The 15262-nt window shown below is 41.7% G+C and overlaps 1 protein-coding gene across 1 annotated transcript in view; it reads right to left on the bottom strand.

Moving 5' to 3' along the window:
- The window catches only part of Ctnnbl1 (catenin, beta like 1), a 162529-nt gene extending 147679 nt beyond the window's left edge, over positions 1-14850 (bottom strand). Inside the window, exon 1 of the mRNA XM_013011092.1 lies at positions 14743-14850. Within this exon, the coding sequence (XP_012866546.1) occupies positions 14743-14772 (30 nt within the window). The 5' untranslated portion in view covers positions 14773-14850. The remainder of the gene's footprint in view (positions 1-14742) is intronic.
- Positions 14851-15262: the final 412 nt, after the last annotated feature.

Here is a 15262-nt window from a genome sequence, read left to right as displayed (position 1 = left end):
TCAGCATCACATAAGCAAAAAGAAAAAAGCCGGAAGTGGCACTGTGGCTCAAGTGGTAGAGTGCTAGCCTTGAGCTGAAGAGCTGAGGGACAGCGCCCAGGCCCAGAGTTCAGGCCCCACGACCAGACCCAAAAAAAAAAAAAAAACCCAATTAATAAATGGGCTAAGGAGCTAGTCTTCTCAGAATTTTTTTTTAAAAAAAAAAGGGCCAATAAACACATGAACATCTCTGACCATAAAAGAAATGCAAATCAAAACAATATTGAGATTCCACCTTACCCCAGTTAGAATGTCTATTATCAAGAAGACAAACAGTAGCAGGTACTAACAAGAATATGGCCAAAATGGAACCCTAAAACACACTGTTATTGGGAATGTAAACTTGTTCAACCACTCTGGAAAGCAGTGTAGAGGTTCCTTTAAATATTAAACATAAAGGGCTAGGAATGTAGCTCAATGGAAGAATGCTTGCCTAGCATGCATGAAGCCCAGGGTTTGATTCCTCAGTACCACATAAACAGAAAAAAGCTGAGGCAGCACTGTGGTTCAAGTGGTAGAGCGCTAGCCTTGAGCCAAAGAAACTCAGAGACAGTGTCCAGGCCCATGACAGGCAAAAAAAAAAAAAAAAAATTACACATAGAAGAAAAAATTAAACATAGAACTACCCTATAATCCAGCAATTTCACTCCTGGGCATTTACCTGAAAAAGTACAAACTAGAAAACAGTAAAGCCACCAGCATAACTATGTTCTTGGTAACACTATTCTCCATAGCCAAGGTATATAATTAGCCTAGATGCCCCTCAATGGACAAATGGATCAACAACATGTGGTATATTATATATATGGAATTTTACTCCATTAAAAAGAATGCTATTGTACCATTTGTAAGGAAATGGGAAGAACTGGAAAAAAATATGTTACGTGAAGTTAGTCAGTCCCAGAGACACAAAGGATGTATGTTTTCCCTAATATGTGGAAGCTAGATTTAGCTTATAAATGTATAATATGTTGGGTGGTATACAAGTGTATACAAATGTTTTAACTGGAATGATAAATCCAAGGGAAAATCCAGATAGTAAAATTCTTTAGAAAGACAAAATCAAAGTTCAACAAAATCAGACACCAGGAAGCAGGTATTCAAAAAGGGTAGGATGAGGTCAAGAGGAAAAGGGTAGACCAATGAAGAGAAGGTGGGGGAGAATGCAGTCAAGATTCCAGTGTATATCCTATAAAGTGAAGAAGAATGAGGAAAGGGGTGTAGAGGGGAGGGATTGGTGAGAATGTTGAAAGGGATGGCATTGATCGAAATATATTGTATTTATAAATTGCTTTTTTAAATGACAACTCCTTTATACAACTACTTAAATACAAAAAAAGGGGGGGGTGGAAGATAAAGGATGAGAAGCCTAGGAGACATGATTGTGACAAAGCACTGCTCTGAACCCCATTAAGAAAGTTGGATCCTGGAGCAAGCTAGCTTCCCTTTCTAGACTCTGGCTTTGTACAAAAAGGAGGGTGAAGAGACAGACCACCCACTAGGTTCCTTTTGTTCCACCTAGCATACTCACCTCATTTACACATTTCTGCATTCCAGAAAATCTGTCTATGAAGAACTTACACCACAATTTCCTAAGACACCAGATAAGTGAGGAGTTAGTACAATCCAATACAGCCTGTATCATCCTTTTTAAAAAGAAACCTCATTATGGGTTTCTTTCAGCAACAGTCCCTACTAATCAATGGTAATGCCTTTTTCTCGTCTTCCTTTATTGCTGAGTTTCAGCATTCTGTTGGTTCTGTGACATTTCTACCTTCCCCTGCCCAACAGAATTACCATGTTTCAGTTAACTCTGTGAGTAATTATGTAACCTTGAAATGCTCAAAGGTTTCCCCTATCATTAATCTGAGATGCTATTAATGGAAGCAAAATGTTCAGACTGGTACAATATACATCTAAAGCTGCCAAGACGATATAGCATTCTAACAGCACATACCAACCAGCACAGAACCGATGCATACTATGTCTAAATGTATCAAAAATATTTCAAACAAAAAACATAATCATTGAGTGCCAGTGGTTGATGCCTGTAATATTAGTTACACAGAAGGTTGAGATCTGAGGATTGTGATTCGAAGTCAGCAGGAAAGTCTGTGAGATCCTTATCTCCAATTAACCACTAAAAAGCCAGAAGGGGAGCTATGGCTAAGGTGGTAGAGGACTAGCCTTGAGGGGAAAAAAAAGCTGAGACGGTGTTTATGCCCTGAGTTCAAGCCCCAAAACCAGCACGCGCACGCGTGGGGGCACACACACGCGCACGTACGCATGCACACCAAAAAACCCTCAATTTTATGTATTAACAGAATGAGTATATTAATAATGCCAAAAAATCATTTAATAATCAATCATGAGTAATGTTGCAATGATGTCAGATGTATCTAGAGGAACATATCAAGTTATTCTGTTTGATTTCCAGGAAAAAGAAGTCCAAGGAAACAAGGTAGATCATGTGCTTATAAAGGAATGATGATCTGCTGGATACAGTAACACACACCTTTAATCACAGCACTCTGGGATGCAGGCTAGAAAATGGCAAGTTTGAAACCAAAATTGAGCCCCAAAGAAAAACCCTATCATAAACAAACTGAAAAATCTCACAAGAGTCAATAAATGGAAATGCCCTCAGCGTCTCCCTAGATTTTTCACTGCCTTTGGGGAAGAAGATAACCCAGTTTCTACCTAGCAACCCACAATGCAACTGGGCAAATGAGATTCTTGGCACTAGATGAGAAGAAAACTGAGATTTCTCAGTGATCCAATCAAGACCTAGGGAAAAGAATGACTGTGTTGGTGACATAATTCCTGGTGACAATAAGTTCCACTATGGTAGAGTAAGGCTGTGCTTAACCTACTAAGGATATTTCTATACTGTGACATGTGAGTGACAAACTGTTCTCATTACATTTTATTGCATTTTAAACCTCAATCTCCAAAGAATCAAAAGCCTTAAATACTAAGGCAGCTTTGTAAAATACAAAGAAAACTTTTTTTGTTGTTATAGCATGTTTGTTTGCAATAATATCACTAAGAAAAATTAACAGCTAACATTGACTGCACGCATTGTGTCAGGTACTGTCTCCTAAATTTAGTCCTCTGTTTTTTTTAAGAAAGATAGTAGAGCAGAGATTTTACTTTAAAAGTAGGCCAGAGATAGAAACTATTAATACAGTTTCTATTAACTGCCCAGGTCACTCATCTAGGAAGCAGTAGAGCAATGGTTCAAATGCGGACTGTCTGATCCAGTGTATGTTCATCTGCAATGCTAAACATTAAACACCTAAGAGCCATTCAGGGTGTTACACACCTGTAATCCCAGCTTCTTGGGAAGCAAAGGTAGGAGTGAGGCCAGCCCAGGCAAAGTTAGCAAGACCAGACTCTAAAACAAAATATACACAAAAGGGCTAGAACCTGGTTCAAGTAGTAGAGTGCTGGCCTAGCATGCAGTAGGTCCTGGATTCAATTCTCCTCCACATAGCAAAAATAAAGAGACCTAACAGGTATGCTCTGCTCCAAAGGCATATGTTTGTGTGTTATTCTTTTCCCCAACAATACTGGCAGAATATTTTGCACCATGCAAATTATCCAAATTGTTATTTTTATGTAAGGATACCTCTCTATTTAAGTAAACCTAGTAAATTCAATATCTCAATTTAAACAGTGATACTTAATAAGAGATCATAGAAATGTATGGCTGTTTCAAGTTCACCTCCAGAGTTTGGCAGGCTGCTCAAGAAGACTGATTTCCAAAGAAGCTGAGATAGGAAAGTATGGAGCCTATGCTTGGAGAAGAGTATTGTCTCTCTGTCTACAAAGGAAATAAGCTCATTTCTACCATGCTGATACAATATGACCAATGAAGGTCACATGACCAAAAAAGTAAAACTATCTGGTAAGACTACCTAGTAGATGAAGCCTTAAACATAGTGTGGTGGTTGGAATAAAGCAAGAGATGGAAGAAAACTGAAGACACAACCTTCTTCATCCTCCCTGCCTTCCCACCTGCAGAGCTGCTCATGCCATGGTGTCACACCTTGTTGATGCACTATGCACTTGTCTTTCAAATCTTGGGATGCCACTATTATGCCAGGTCCATGAGAACAAAAACTGTGACATAATCCTTCTCCTATCTACCCAGACTGTGAATGAACTCAGCATCTTCCCTTACTAACATCTTCTTCACTCCAGGGAATCAAGTCTACATGGTCTAGGAGAAAAAGAATCTTGTCTTTCATCTTAGAGCTCTTTCATCTTTGAGGAAGAGCCCTAAGGCATCTTTCAAGTCTGCTGAAGAGCAACAGCCCTGACTAAAATGCAAAGTTGGCCAGAGCCAGCCAGGGGAGGAAGCAGCGAATGATGTAACGGCAGAACATCTGGCCAAAATATTCAGTAGACACAAGAAACATCAATCAGGCCTCCTGAGCTAACAGGTGGCTGAATAAAGGTGCTGAAAAAAGAATAGATGAGTGCTCCTAAAAATATGAGTTACAGGGTATAGTCAAATACTAGTAAAATATGGGTATCAGTAACCTTCAACAATGTAAATTTTGGACATTCTCTAAAACAACTGACCAAGCTAGACACTCATGACTCATGCCTTAATCCTAGCTATTCAGGAGGCTGACTTCTGAGGATCGAGGTTCAAAGGCAGCCCAGACAGTAAAGTCCATGAGACTCTTATCTCCAATTAAGCACCAAAAAATCAGAAGTGGCACTGTGGCTCAAAGTGGTAGTGCACTAGCCTTGAGCAAAACTCAGGGCTCAGGCCCTGAGTTCAAGCCCTGTGACCAACAACAAAAATAATAATTTTAAAAAAGCTGATCAGGAATCTTCAAAAATAAGAGGCAAGTGAAAATTAAGGAACTACAACAATTGCGAGCAATGCAGGATCCTAGACAGGAATACTGAAATTACAGTAAAATAATCAGTGAGGAAGCTGGCAACATCTGGATTAAGCCTGCAAATTAATTACTAGCTTTTATGAATGTTAGTTTCCTAGTTTTGATCATTGTATAATGATGACTATATAACATGTTAACTTTAGGGAAAGCCAGAGAAAAGAATGTGTGGTGCCACTACTACATTGGTAAATTTACTCTAAATTTAAAATTAATTCAAAATAAAAGCTTTAAAAAAAACATATAATTTCTTATTTGTGACAAGAATAGCAAGATCTGATTATAAGAAAGGGAAAAACAATTGAGAAGTTCAAATAACAGGTTTGACTCAAAATTCTTGAATTCTGCCATAAAGACAAGTGCATACATGCCAACAAGCAAATAAAAGCTTTCCAGGGAAAACAGCAGAGCATACTAGAAGGCATGTGCATGTATTCATGGCTAAACAGTCATTATTAGACAACCACAATGGGTGCTACCTGCTGCTCTCTGCTAGTCCCCTCCTCCAAGTTTACAGAATGTGAACAAGGAGTCACATGTGTACCATATGCTGTGTGAGAAGAATGAGTTGAAGAAAACACACAGGATGACAAAATTACAGAGAAAAACTATGAACTTAAGAGAAAAAATAAAAATCACTCTGAAACAGGACTATCAACAAGAACAGCTCCTTTAAATAGGTGCTGTGGCTCACTTCTATAATCCTAGCTACTCTGGAGGCTGAGATCTGAGGATCACAGTTCAAAGCCAGTAAAGGCAGGAAAGTCGATGAGACTTATCTCCAATTAACCACCAAAAAGCAGAAAATGGAGCTGTGGCTCAACTGGTAGATTATCAGCCTTGAATAAAAAGCTTGGGACAGCACTCAAGCCCTGAAATCAAGCCCGAGGACTGGCACAAAAAAAGGGGGTTCTCCCTTGTTACCGGGTACTTATAGCCACATAATTAACAAAAGAAACCTTGCAAAAAGGAGCTCATAAGGGCTGGGAAGGTGGCTCAGTGGTAGAGCGCTTGCCTTGCATGCCTGAGGCCCTGGGTTTGATTGTTCGGCACCACATAAGCAAAAAGAAAAAAGCTGGAAGTGGTGCTGTGGCTCAAGTGGTAGAGCGCTAGCCTTGAGCTGAAGAGCTGAGGGACAGCGCCCAGGCCCAGAGTTCAGACCCCATGACCGGACCCAAAAAAAAAAAAAAAAGAGCTCATTTCACCAGACTATACAAATACAAAATAATATCGTAATTAGAACACGAGGCCACCAAAGAATGAAAGATACATTTGGGCACAGTTGTTTAGCCTTTCAGTAACTGTCTTATCAACACAACACAAACACAACCAAAAACCTCATTCACAAACTACAGCTCCTACCTTAAAAGAAAAAAGCAGATAACTCAAAATACAAATGATAAAACATGTACTAGAAAAATATGCTTATTAATGTATCCTTGAACTAACAGTTTATGTACTACTAGAGTAATGGGAAAAAATAAATTATGTCCATAAGTATTATCAGTATTGTAGCAAAACATAAACTACTCATGACACTGAAAAATGATCAAAGGTTGGCTCCATATGCATACCATGAATTGTCTAATACCTCTGCAGTGGAGCGGACCCTGTCGTCTTAGCCCTGGTGACATCGCCTGGGCTTTGCTCTTATCAATCCTAGTCAACCTTAACTGCCCTGCCTCCGTGTCACTCACAGAACTCATCAAGAATGCAGCCAGGCAGGGGTTCCAATGTCACGTTCCTTTTCTTCCATGATTACATCAAATCCATGTCCACTGATACAATCCCTCCACGGCCATTTCCAATCATTCCTCCCATTGTGCTCCTACAGTGCTTTTATTCATTGAATTGTTTAAAGTCAGTCTAACTCCTCACATTATGAGCTCTTTAAGGCCCAGGAGCATGTCTTAATAATTTAGTACCCACAAAACATAGCATAGGAGATATCAGGGGTGATGAGGACCAACAGACAGGAGGGGAAAATGTCACATGAACTAAGAAGTTCATCACAATACTACCTCCGAGAAAAACCCTGGAAACCACCTGAATATCCAATTACAGAGTGATAATTTAGGGAAAAATAGTCTACTACTCATGCAAAAGGTCTGCAAATGTTAAAAATAACAAGAAGTCTATGCAGGAATACAGAAAACATTTCTGGCACAGTTAAAAACAGAGTACGCCACAGTATGCACACAATGGTTGCAGCCATATAAAATACTTGAAGATTGTGGAAAAACAAAAATATTATTGAATTAAGGTAGCTTTCCTCCAGGCGCCGGTGGTTCTCGCCTGTAATCCTAGCTACTGAGGAGGCTGAGATCTGAGGATCACGGTTCAAAGCCAGCCGGGCAGAAAAATCCATGAGACTCTTATCTCCAATAAACCACTAGAAAACTAGAAGTGCTGCTGTGGCTCAAGCGGTAGAGCACTCGCCTTGAGCTGAAGAGCGCAGGGTTAGCACCCAAGCCCAGAGTTCAAGCCCCACGGCCAACAAAATAAATAAATTAATTAATTAAAAATAAAAATAAAAGGTAGTTTTCCTCTTCTCAAGTACTTTCCTTAATACTGTTCCTGAGAATATATTAGCATTTTTTACAAGGGAGAAGAAGTGAGATTATTAATTCCTATGAGCCCCTTCAATCCAAGGAAATGCTATGACAGGACGACAGGTGACAGGAGTAGGTGTCTGCAATATTGCCAACACTGAGGGTCCCTGACCCCAATCTGCCTCAGGGAGAATATCTCTCGTGTCACAAAGCAAGTCATTCCCACTGAGCCAAGCCATACTAAATGTGAATTCTTTATTGCAAAACTTGGGAGGTAAGAACTTTTTCCAGACATCTGTGGAATTAGTATTAATGAGAGTGCCCTGGAGTTCAGATACACGCCTATGTGGCAGAAACTTCTCAGTCAAGCAACTGCTGGGCACACTTCTTGATGAGATGTCTAAGCCTGAAGGCATTTAAAAAAGATACATTTCCATATTGGGAACATAACTGGTTTCCTCTTTAAGACTTTTTCCACCACCTCCGGTCCACTTTGTAATTCTCCTGTCTTCTCAAATGAATAGTTAACATATGTCAAGGAAAGGGATATTCTGAGGCATTTTGTGCCTATTACTAGGAGAAGCAATCTCAGCAGAAAATTGGAATCTTCCTACCAAGTTGCCCCCAAAATGGTAATGAGTTTTAATAAACATTTCTTGATACTTTATGCTATTTTTCCTTGCTCACCTTTTTAATCCGTGTTTTAGAAATGAAAGAACCAGCCCAAACACTGCATTTGACAAATGTTCATTAAAAAAAAAAAAAGAGCAAGGAAGTGACTTGTCCTGAGTCACCCAACTAAGTAATGATAAAGGTGGGATTAAAACCCAAATCTCACAGATTTTCAGCCCCAATTCATACTACTACATCAAGCTTTTTATCTCTCTTGGAATCCCTGGAGCCCCTGGCCTAAATAATTAGTACCTCAGAACAGTAACGCTAGAAAGGGCCTCAGCGAGTCATACTTAAGCCCCTCATTAGGCATATGAGGAAACTGAGGCCCAGAAAGATTAAGTGATTTGCTCTCAATAACTTGAATGGCAGGGAAAATGTATAACTTAAGCTGAAAAATCTGCAAGCTGGAGCCTACAAGGAGCCCACAAAAGGGGGTGGTAGCTCAACTGGGAGAAATTTTAAAAGGAATTTAGATCATTCTGGACTAGGGGATCTCAAGGTATAGTCCCTCAACCAGCAGCTTTAGCATTATCTGGGTTAGAAATGCAAAATCCAAGGTCTCACAGGAGATTTACTCAGCCAAACTCTGGAGATGTAGATATGCAAATTAGACAATTTTGTTCCCTTATCTTCCCAGAAAGTGAACTTCAACGATCAGACTGAGTTGACTTTGTAAATGATAATTATAACTAACAGCACTTAAGATTTATGCTTTCTGGGGTCAGAGGTGTGGCTCAGGGGGTAGAATGCCAGCCAATCACTGAAAGCATCAGATACCAAGTTCAAGTCCCAGTCTTCAACAACAACAAAGAAAAGACTAATGCTTTCTTCTCTGTGTACAATACTTCAAATTTAAGTTGTTGTTTTGTTTTGTTTTTCAATCTGAAAACAAGCCAGGAATGATGAGGTACACTTGCAATGCCAGCACTGGGAAGCTAAGGCAGGAAGACTGTGAGGTCATGGCCAGCCTGAACTACATACAGAGACCCTGTCTCAAAGAAACAAACAACAAAAAACTCCTCTAAATAAATCAGTAAAATACAAATGTATCAATAAATAAGTAGGTAGGCAAACTGGACAGTTCTCAGGAGAAGAAATAGAAATGGTTAATAGATACATCAAGAAATGTTCAATATGCAAATCAAAACTACCATATACTGTTGGTGGGAATGTAAACTAGTGCAACCACATGTAGAAATAATTCCCTCAAAAACCTAAAATAGCAAATATACATTTAAAGGAGTGTAAATCCACTACATAGGAAAGATACTTGCATACCCATGTCCATTGAAATACTGTCTACAATAGCCAAATGGTAGAATTGGCTGAAGTGACTAAGAACAAATGAAGAAAATACGATTACATATGTAACATGAAACATTACACAGCCAAAAAGAAAAATGAAATTATGTCATTTTCAGAAAAATGGATGAAATTTGAGCATTATCACGTTGAGCAAGATAAGCCAAATTCAAAAACTGGTGAAAGGGCTGGGAAGGTGGCTCAGTGGTAGAGCGCTTGCCTTGCATGCTCGAGGCCCTGGGTTCAATTCCTCAGCATCACATAAGAAAAAAGAAAAAAGCCGGAAGTGCTGCTGTGACTCAAATGGTAGAGCGCTAGCCTTGAGCTAAAGAGCTGAGGGACAGTGCCCAGGCCCAGAGTTCAGGCCCCATGACCAACAAAAAACAAAAACAGAAAACTGGTGAAAGCTAAACCCCAAAGACATACATATTCATGGATATGAACAAACATATATATACCTATATACATATATGTATGTATAAACACACATACATACATACACATAGAAAGAAGATAACTATGGCAGCTTAAGAGGGGAAAGGGAGAAGGAAAAAGATTGAGGGTGAGTAATTTCCAAATACATTGCAGCTATGAGTGCAGAGGGCACAAGGAACCTCAACGAGAGCTGAGAATGACCTGTGATAACCTATCCCCAGGCACTCCAGCTCAGCATGTGGCACAGTACACAGGCAGAACAAAGCGAAGTGGCCAGCTACAGAGTGAAACTGCCTGAATATTCTGCCTTTGCCAATCTGGCTAGGCACCTCCAGGAGGCATTTCTTTGTACCTCAGTTTCCCCCTCTGTACCACACACAACAGAGATTAAAACCAGTTCCGTCCTCGTAAGGTTGTCATGATGATTTAGAGCTGATGTAGGTAAATCCTTGCCTTTAGGGTTTATAGAATGGCAATGTTTTCAGAGAGCCATAACTCATCATAAACTCATCCATAAACTCATCAGTCCTGACGACTTTACTTGCAGGAACCAGTGTTCAGATGGATTATGGAGACTAGACTCCAGATGTTATCATCCTTTAGGGATAGGGGTAGACATGAAAGTGCATGAACAGAGCTGGAAATACGGAGAGCAGGATGGTGGCTCAAAATTGGCCACAGCCTTGGCCTACAAACCTCAGATAAATCCATTTATCAGGCTGGTCTTTACTTTTTTATATGTGAACAAGAAGGCTGAGTGAAGAAATCTTTATTACCTCTCAAAATAAAATTCAATCCAGGCATAGTAGTTCACACCTGCCATCTCAGCTACTCCAGGAGGCTCAAGGTTTAACACCAAAAAAGTTCAAAAGACTCTCATCTCAACCACTGGCTGGGCAAAGTAGCATGCTTGTCGTCCCAGCTACATGGAAGGCTGAGATTGGGAGGACTGAAGTTTGTAGCCAGCAGAAAAGTCTGGCAATAGTGGTATACACCTGTCTTCTCACCTGGCAGGAAGTATAAAATAGTAAGCTGGCAGACCAGCTTACTTACACACAAATTAAAACCCTATCTCAAAGACAACCAGAGGAAAGAGGGCCAGAATGGCCAGGTACCTGACAAGGAAGCAAATTCCAACTACCACCAGAGGAAAGAAAAGGGAAAGGGAAAAGGAAAGACTTTGTCAGTGGTACATACTTGTCATCCCAGTGTAAATAGAGAATAATGGTTCAGGCCTGGGCAAGTGGTAGAGGAATGAGTGTTGAAGTGCTGCCTAGCAAGCACAAAACCCTGAGTTCAAACCCCACGATTGCAAAAATTAAAGAAATAATATGATTCACTTATCATGGCCCATAAGAAAGTCCTACATAGGCTGTCACCTGTCTACATCTCAAAAATTAAAATTTTCCATTCCCCTGATCACTCACCACACCATGGCTTCATGGCTCCTGTCTGCTCCTCTAACAGGCCTCACCAACTTCTGCCGACAGCCAACTGAAGTACCTCGGCTCCCTCCATGCGCATCACTCTGCCCCTTCATGTGATTGGCTCCTTCTCAACCTTCAGTCAATAAATGTCTGTTCCTCAGTCTCCTTCCTTGATCACATTATCTACATAGGTCCCATCCCTTCTCCCAGGTGTTATTCTCTACAGCAGTAGAGAATTACTAGCAAGAGCCTTGTCTATTTTATTTGACACAGAATGCCAGTGGACACAGTAACTTACACATAGTAGATATGACCAAAGAATGAACCTCTTCTAGGAGTAATACTCTATGTCTGAGTCAATGAACTAACCATCCTGAACTCCCAAACAAGCATACACGCTCACATTCAACAGCCCTTCTATTACCTTGCTTGTCTCACCATCAATTACAGTCTTACAAAGAAAAATATCCTGGCCTGCTATCTCCCCATTGCTTACAAGCTCTTTCCCATGATGGATGGAGTCTCCAGGATCAGTTTTTTTATATACTGGCTGAGGTAGTAGCACAAAAATAATTACTAATGCTTGCTGAATGTTTACTCTTTGACAAGCATTGGTCTAGCACTTTACATTTCTCAGCTCTACAAAACAGGTACCATCATCACTCCCATTCACACATGAGGAAATAAAGCCATTTTATTCAAGGTTACAGCAGCAAGTCAACAGCAAAACAGGCTCATACCTGTGATCCTAACTACTTAGGAGGCTGAGAGTACAAGGATAGTGATTCAAGGCCAACCCAGACAGAAAAGTTTTTTGTGTATGACTCAAGTAGTAGTATGCCAGTATAGCATGTGAGAGGCCCTGAGTTCAAACCCTACTACCAAACAAAAGCAACAAAAAAAAAAGAAAAAGAATTTTTTTAAGCAATCTGAGGCTTTAAACTCATGGCTCCTAATCATCTTCTCTTGACCTCAAGGCTGTTGAGCAGTGGAGCTGTCAACAGAAATATAAGGCCAACTATACATGACATTTATCTATTAAAATATAAATTTTTCAGCTGGGCATAATAGCCTGCCTCCCAGCTATCAGGGAGGCAGAGGCAGGGGAATCAAGAGGTTGAGGCTAGCCTAGGCAAAGTTAGTTACATTCAATCTTAAAAACAAAATACAAACAAAAAGGCTGGTCTTTTTCTAGTAGCCACATTTTTTAAAGACCAACAAAATAAGTAAGATTAGTATTAAATGCATTTTATTTTATCTATTACTCAATTTAATCAAGACGTCAAGAATTCATGCAATTGATGTGATCAATAATGGTAATATGATTTATAAAAATGTTCCCTATCTGGGCCTGGGAAGGTGGCTCAGTGGTAGAGTACTTGCCTTGCATGTCTGAGGCCCTGAGTTCGATGCCTCAGCACCACATAAGCAGAAGAAGAAAAAAAAGGGGCCGGAAGTGGCGCTGTGGCTCAAGTGGTAGAGTGCTAGCCTTGAGCTGAAGAGCTGAGGGACAGCACCTAGGCCCAGAGTTACGACCAGACCCCCCCCCAAAAAAAAATCCCTGTCTTCAAGATACAGTGTGACCTTACATGTAAGAGTACTTATAGCTGGGCACCAGTAGCTCACACCTGTAATCCTAGCTACTTAGGAGGCTGAGATCTGAGGATCGTGATTCAAACCACCAGAAAACCGGAAGTGGCACTGTAGCTCAAGTGGTAAAGTGCTAGCCTTGAGCTGAAGAGCTTAGGGACAGTGCCCAGGTCCAGAGTTCAAGCCCCACAACCAACCCAAAGGAAAAAAAAAATGCAACTCATGACCCCCCAGACCTCCTGGCTCTACCTACCTGGTAGTTTAGACTGGATAGCAAGCTCATCTCTCTTAACAAAAGAGAGAACTTCGAGCTAGGAGCCAGGACAGTGGAACTCTAATCCTAGTTCTTACTTGCTCAATGACCTTGGTCAAGTCTTTTTTGCCTTCTGAGACATTTTCTTGCCCCAATTTTCCTGAGCAAGGAGTAAAAATGGGTTACCTAGGAACCCATCCCACACTACAATTTCAGACATATCTCAACAACTATATAAGCTGTTGGTTTGGGGTGTTTTTTTTTCCTTCAGTACTGAGGTTTGATTCTGGGAATTCATACTTGCTAGTCTTGTGCTCTACCACTTGAGCTGTACATCCAGCCCTTTTTGCTCTGGTTATTTTGAGATGAGTCTTTTTTGAGAACTCCAGCCTGGACTGTAATGATCTAACTTACACTTCCCACCTTAGTTGGGCTGACAGACTGACACCAGAGCACCCAGCTATTATTTGAGATGAGAGGGGAGGGATCTCTCAAACTTGTTGCAGGGCCTGGCCTGGAAGTAGAAGTCTAGATCCACCTTCCTGTTAAGATTACAGACATACTTTTATAAACACCATTTCCTATTTTTTCTTTTTCTTTTTTCCGGTCGTGGGACCTGAACTCTGGGCCTGGGTGCTGTCCCTCAGCTCTTCACCTCAAGGCTAGCACTCCACCACTGGAGCCACAGCGCCACTTCCGACTTTTTCTGCTTATGTGGTGCTGAGGAATCGAAGCCAGAGCCTCTTGCATGCAAGGCAAGCGCTCTACCACTGAGCCACCTTCCCAGCCCACCATTTCCTATTCTTTTTAAAATCAGTTTATAACCAGGCGGCAGTGACTGTAATCCTAAACTTCAGGCAAACACCTGTAATCCTAAACTGTGCAGGAGGCTGAGAATTGTGGTCCTTGGTTTGAAACGACCGTGAGCAGGAAAATACATGAGACTCTTGTCTCCAATTAACCACCAAATAACCTAAAGTGGAGCTGCAATTCAAGTGGTAAAGCACTAGCCTTAAGCAAAAAAGCTTAAAAGAAAAGCGGCTCTTAGCACACAATCATAATCATCATCATCATCATCATCATCACCATCATCGTGATCAATTTTCCTATCCACGAATTAGTGTCGTCAAACAGTTACCACTGCTTCCACTTTATGGATATGAAAACTGGGGCGCAAAGAGGGGCAAGAGGCTGCAACAACCAAACAGTCCATGGAGAAGTTGGAGCTCAAATGCAAGAAAGAATGGGGCCCGGGACGGAGGGCGGGGAGGGGGGATAATACCCCCAACTTTGTGATGAGAGACACGAGAGCAGAGAGGACAGTCTAGAGCTTCGGAAGAGCAGAAGCGAACCAGGCCCGGGGTGGGGTGCATGCGCGAAGGGGCTCAGACTCAGAGGAGGAATGAGTCCCAGAGGCCCAGGACGCTTCCGAGAGCCAGGCGAAGCAAGAGGCCGGACCCCGGGCGGCGAGAAGGAAGGAAATGAGAGGACCCAGCGTCCCCAAGACTCCTTCCCGGTGAGGGGTAGTCCTCAGCCGTCCCCGGCTCACTTACCTGATAGCTTAGAAGTTCTCCCACGTCCATGTTCTGGGCCCAGACAGCACGAGAGACGCTGACTGACTCCACTCACCCAAGCCGCGACCGCCTCAGCGAGGACTCCAGCCACACTGCCGTAAAGCGCCGCGAGAAAGTGGGGGCCCCGGAGCCAATGGGGCAAAAGAGCGCGAGATCCACACTGGCCACACTGCCGTAAAAGGCACCGCTACCGTAAAGCGAGCTGCATTTGTGACAGTACGGCTTCCGCCCGGAGCCTGAAGAAGGCGGAGACGAGGGTGGAGCCTGGGAGGAGTGAGACGAGGGGAGAAGGACGGACCGAAAGGAACCAAGCGAGATCTTTAGAGCGCCCCCTATGTGCGGGGCGGAGTGCCTTTAAAAGACTTCCAGCCAGCTGGGAGATCCTCGTTTCCTCTTCTTTTCACAAATACAGGCTCAGAGCTGCGCTGTCCGGTACTACACGTATCAGTCACCAAGCGCTCAGACATGTCTAGTCCAAACTGAGATGTCTTGTAAGTAT

Source organism: Dipodomys ordii, unplaced genomic scaffold (assembly GCF_000151885.1).
Source record: "Dipodomys ordii isolate 6190 unplaced genomic scaffold, Dord_2.0 Scaffold13, whole genome shotgun sequence".
NCBI lineage: Eukaryota > Metazoa > Chordata > Mammalia > Rodentia > Heteromyidae > Dipodomys > Dipodomys ordii.
Note: the sequence above shows the minus strand (reverse complement) of the source record. Positions and strands in the feature narration are given on the sequence as shown.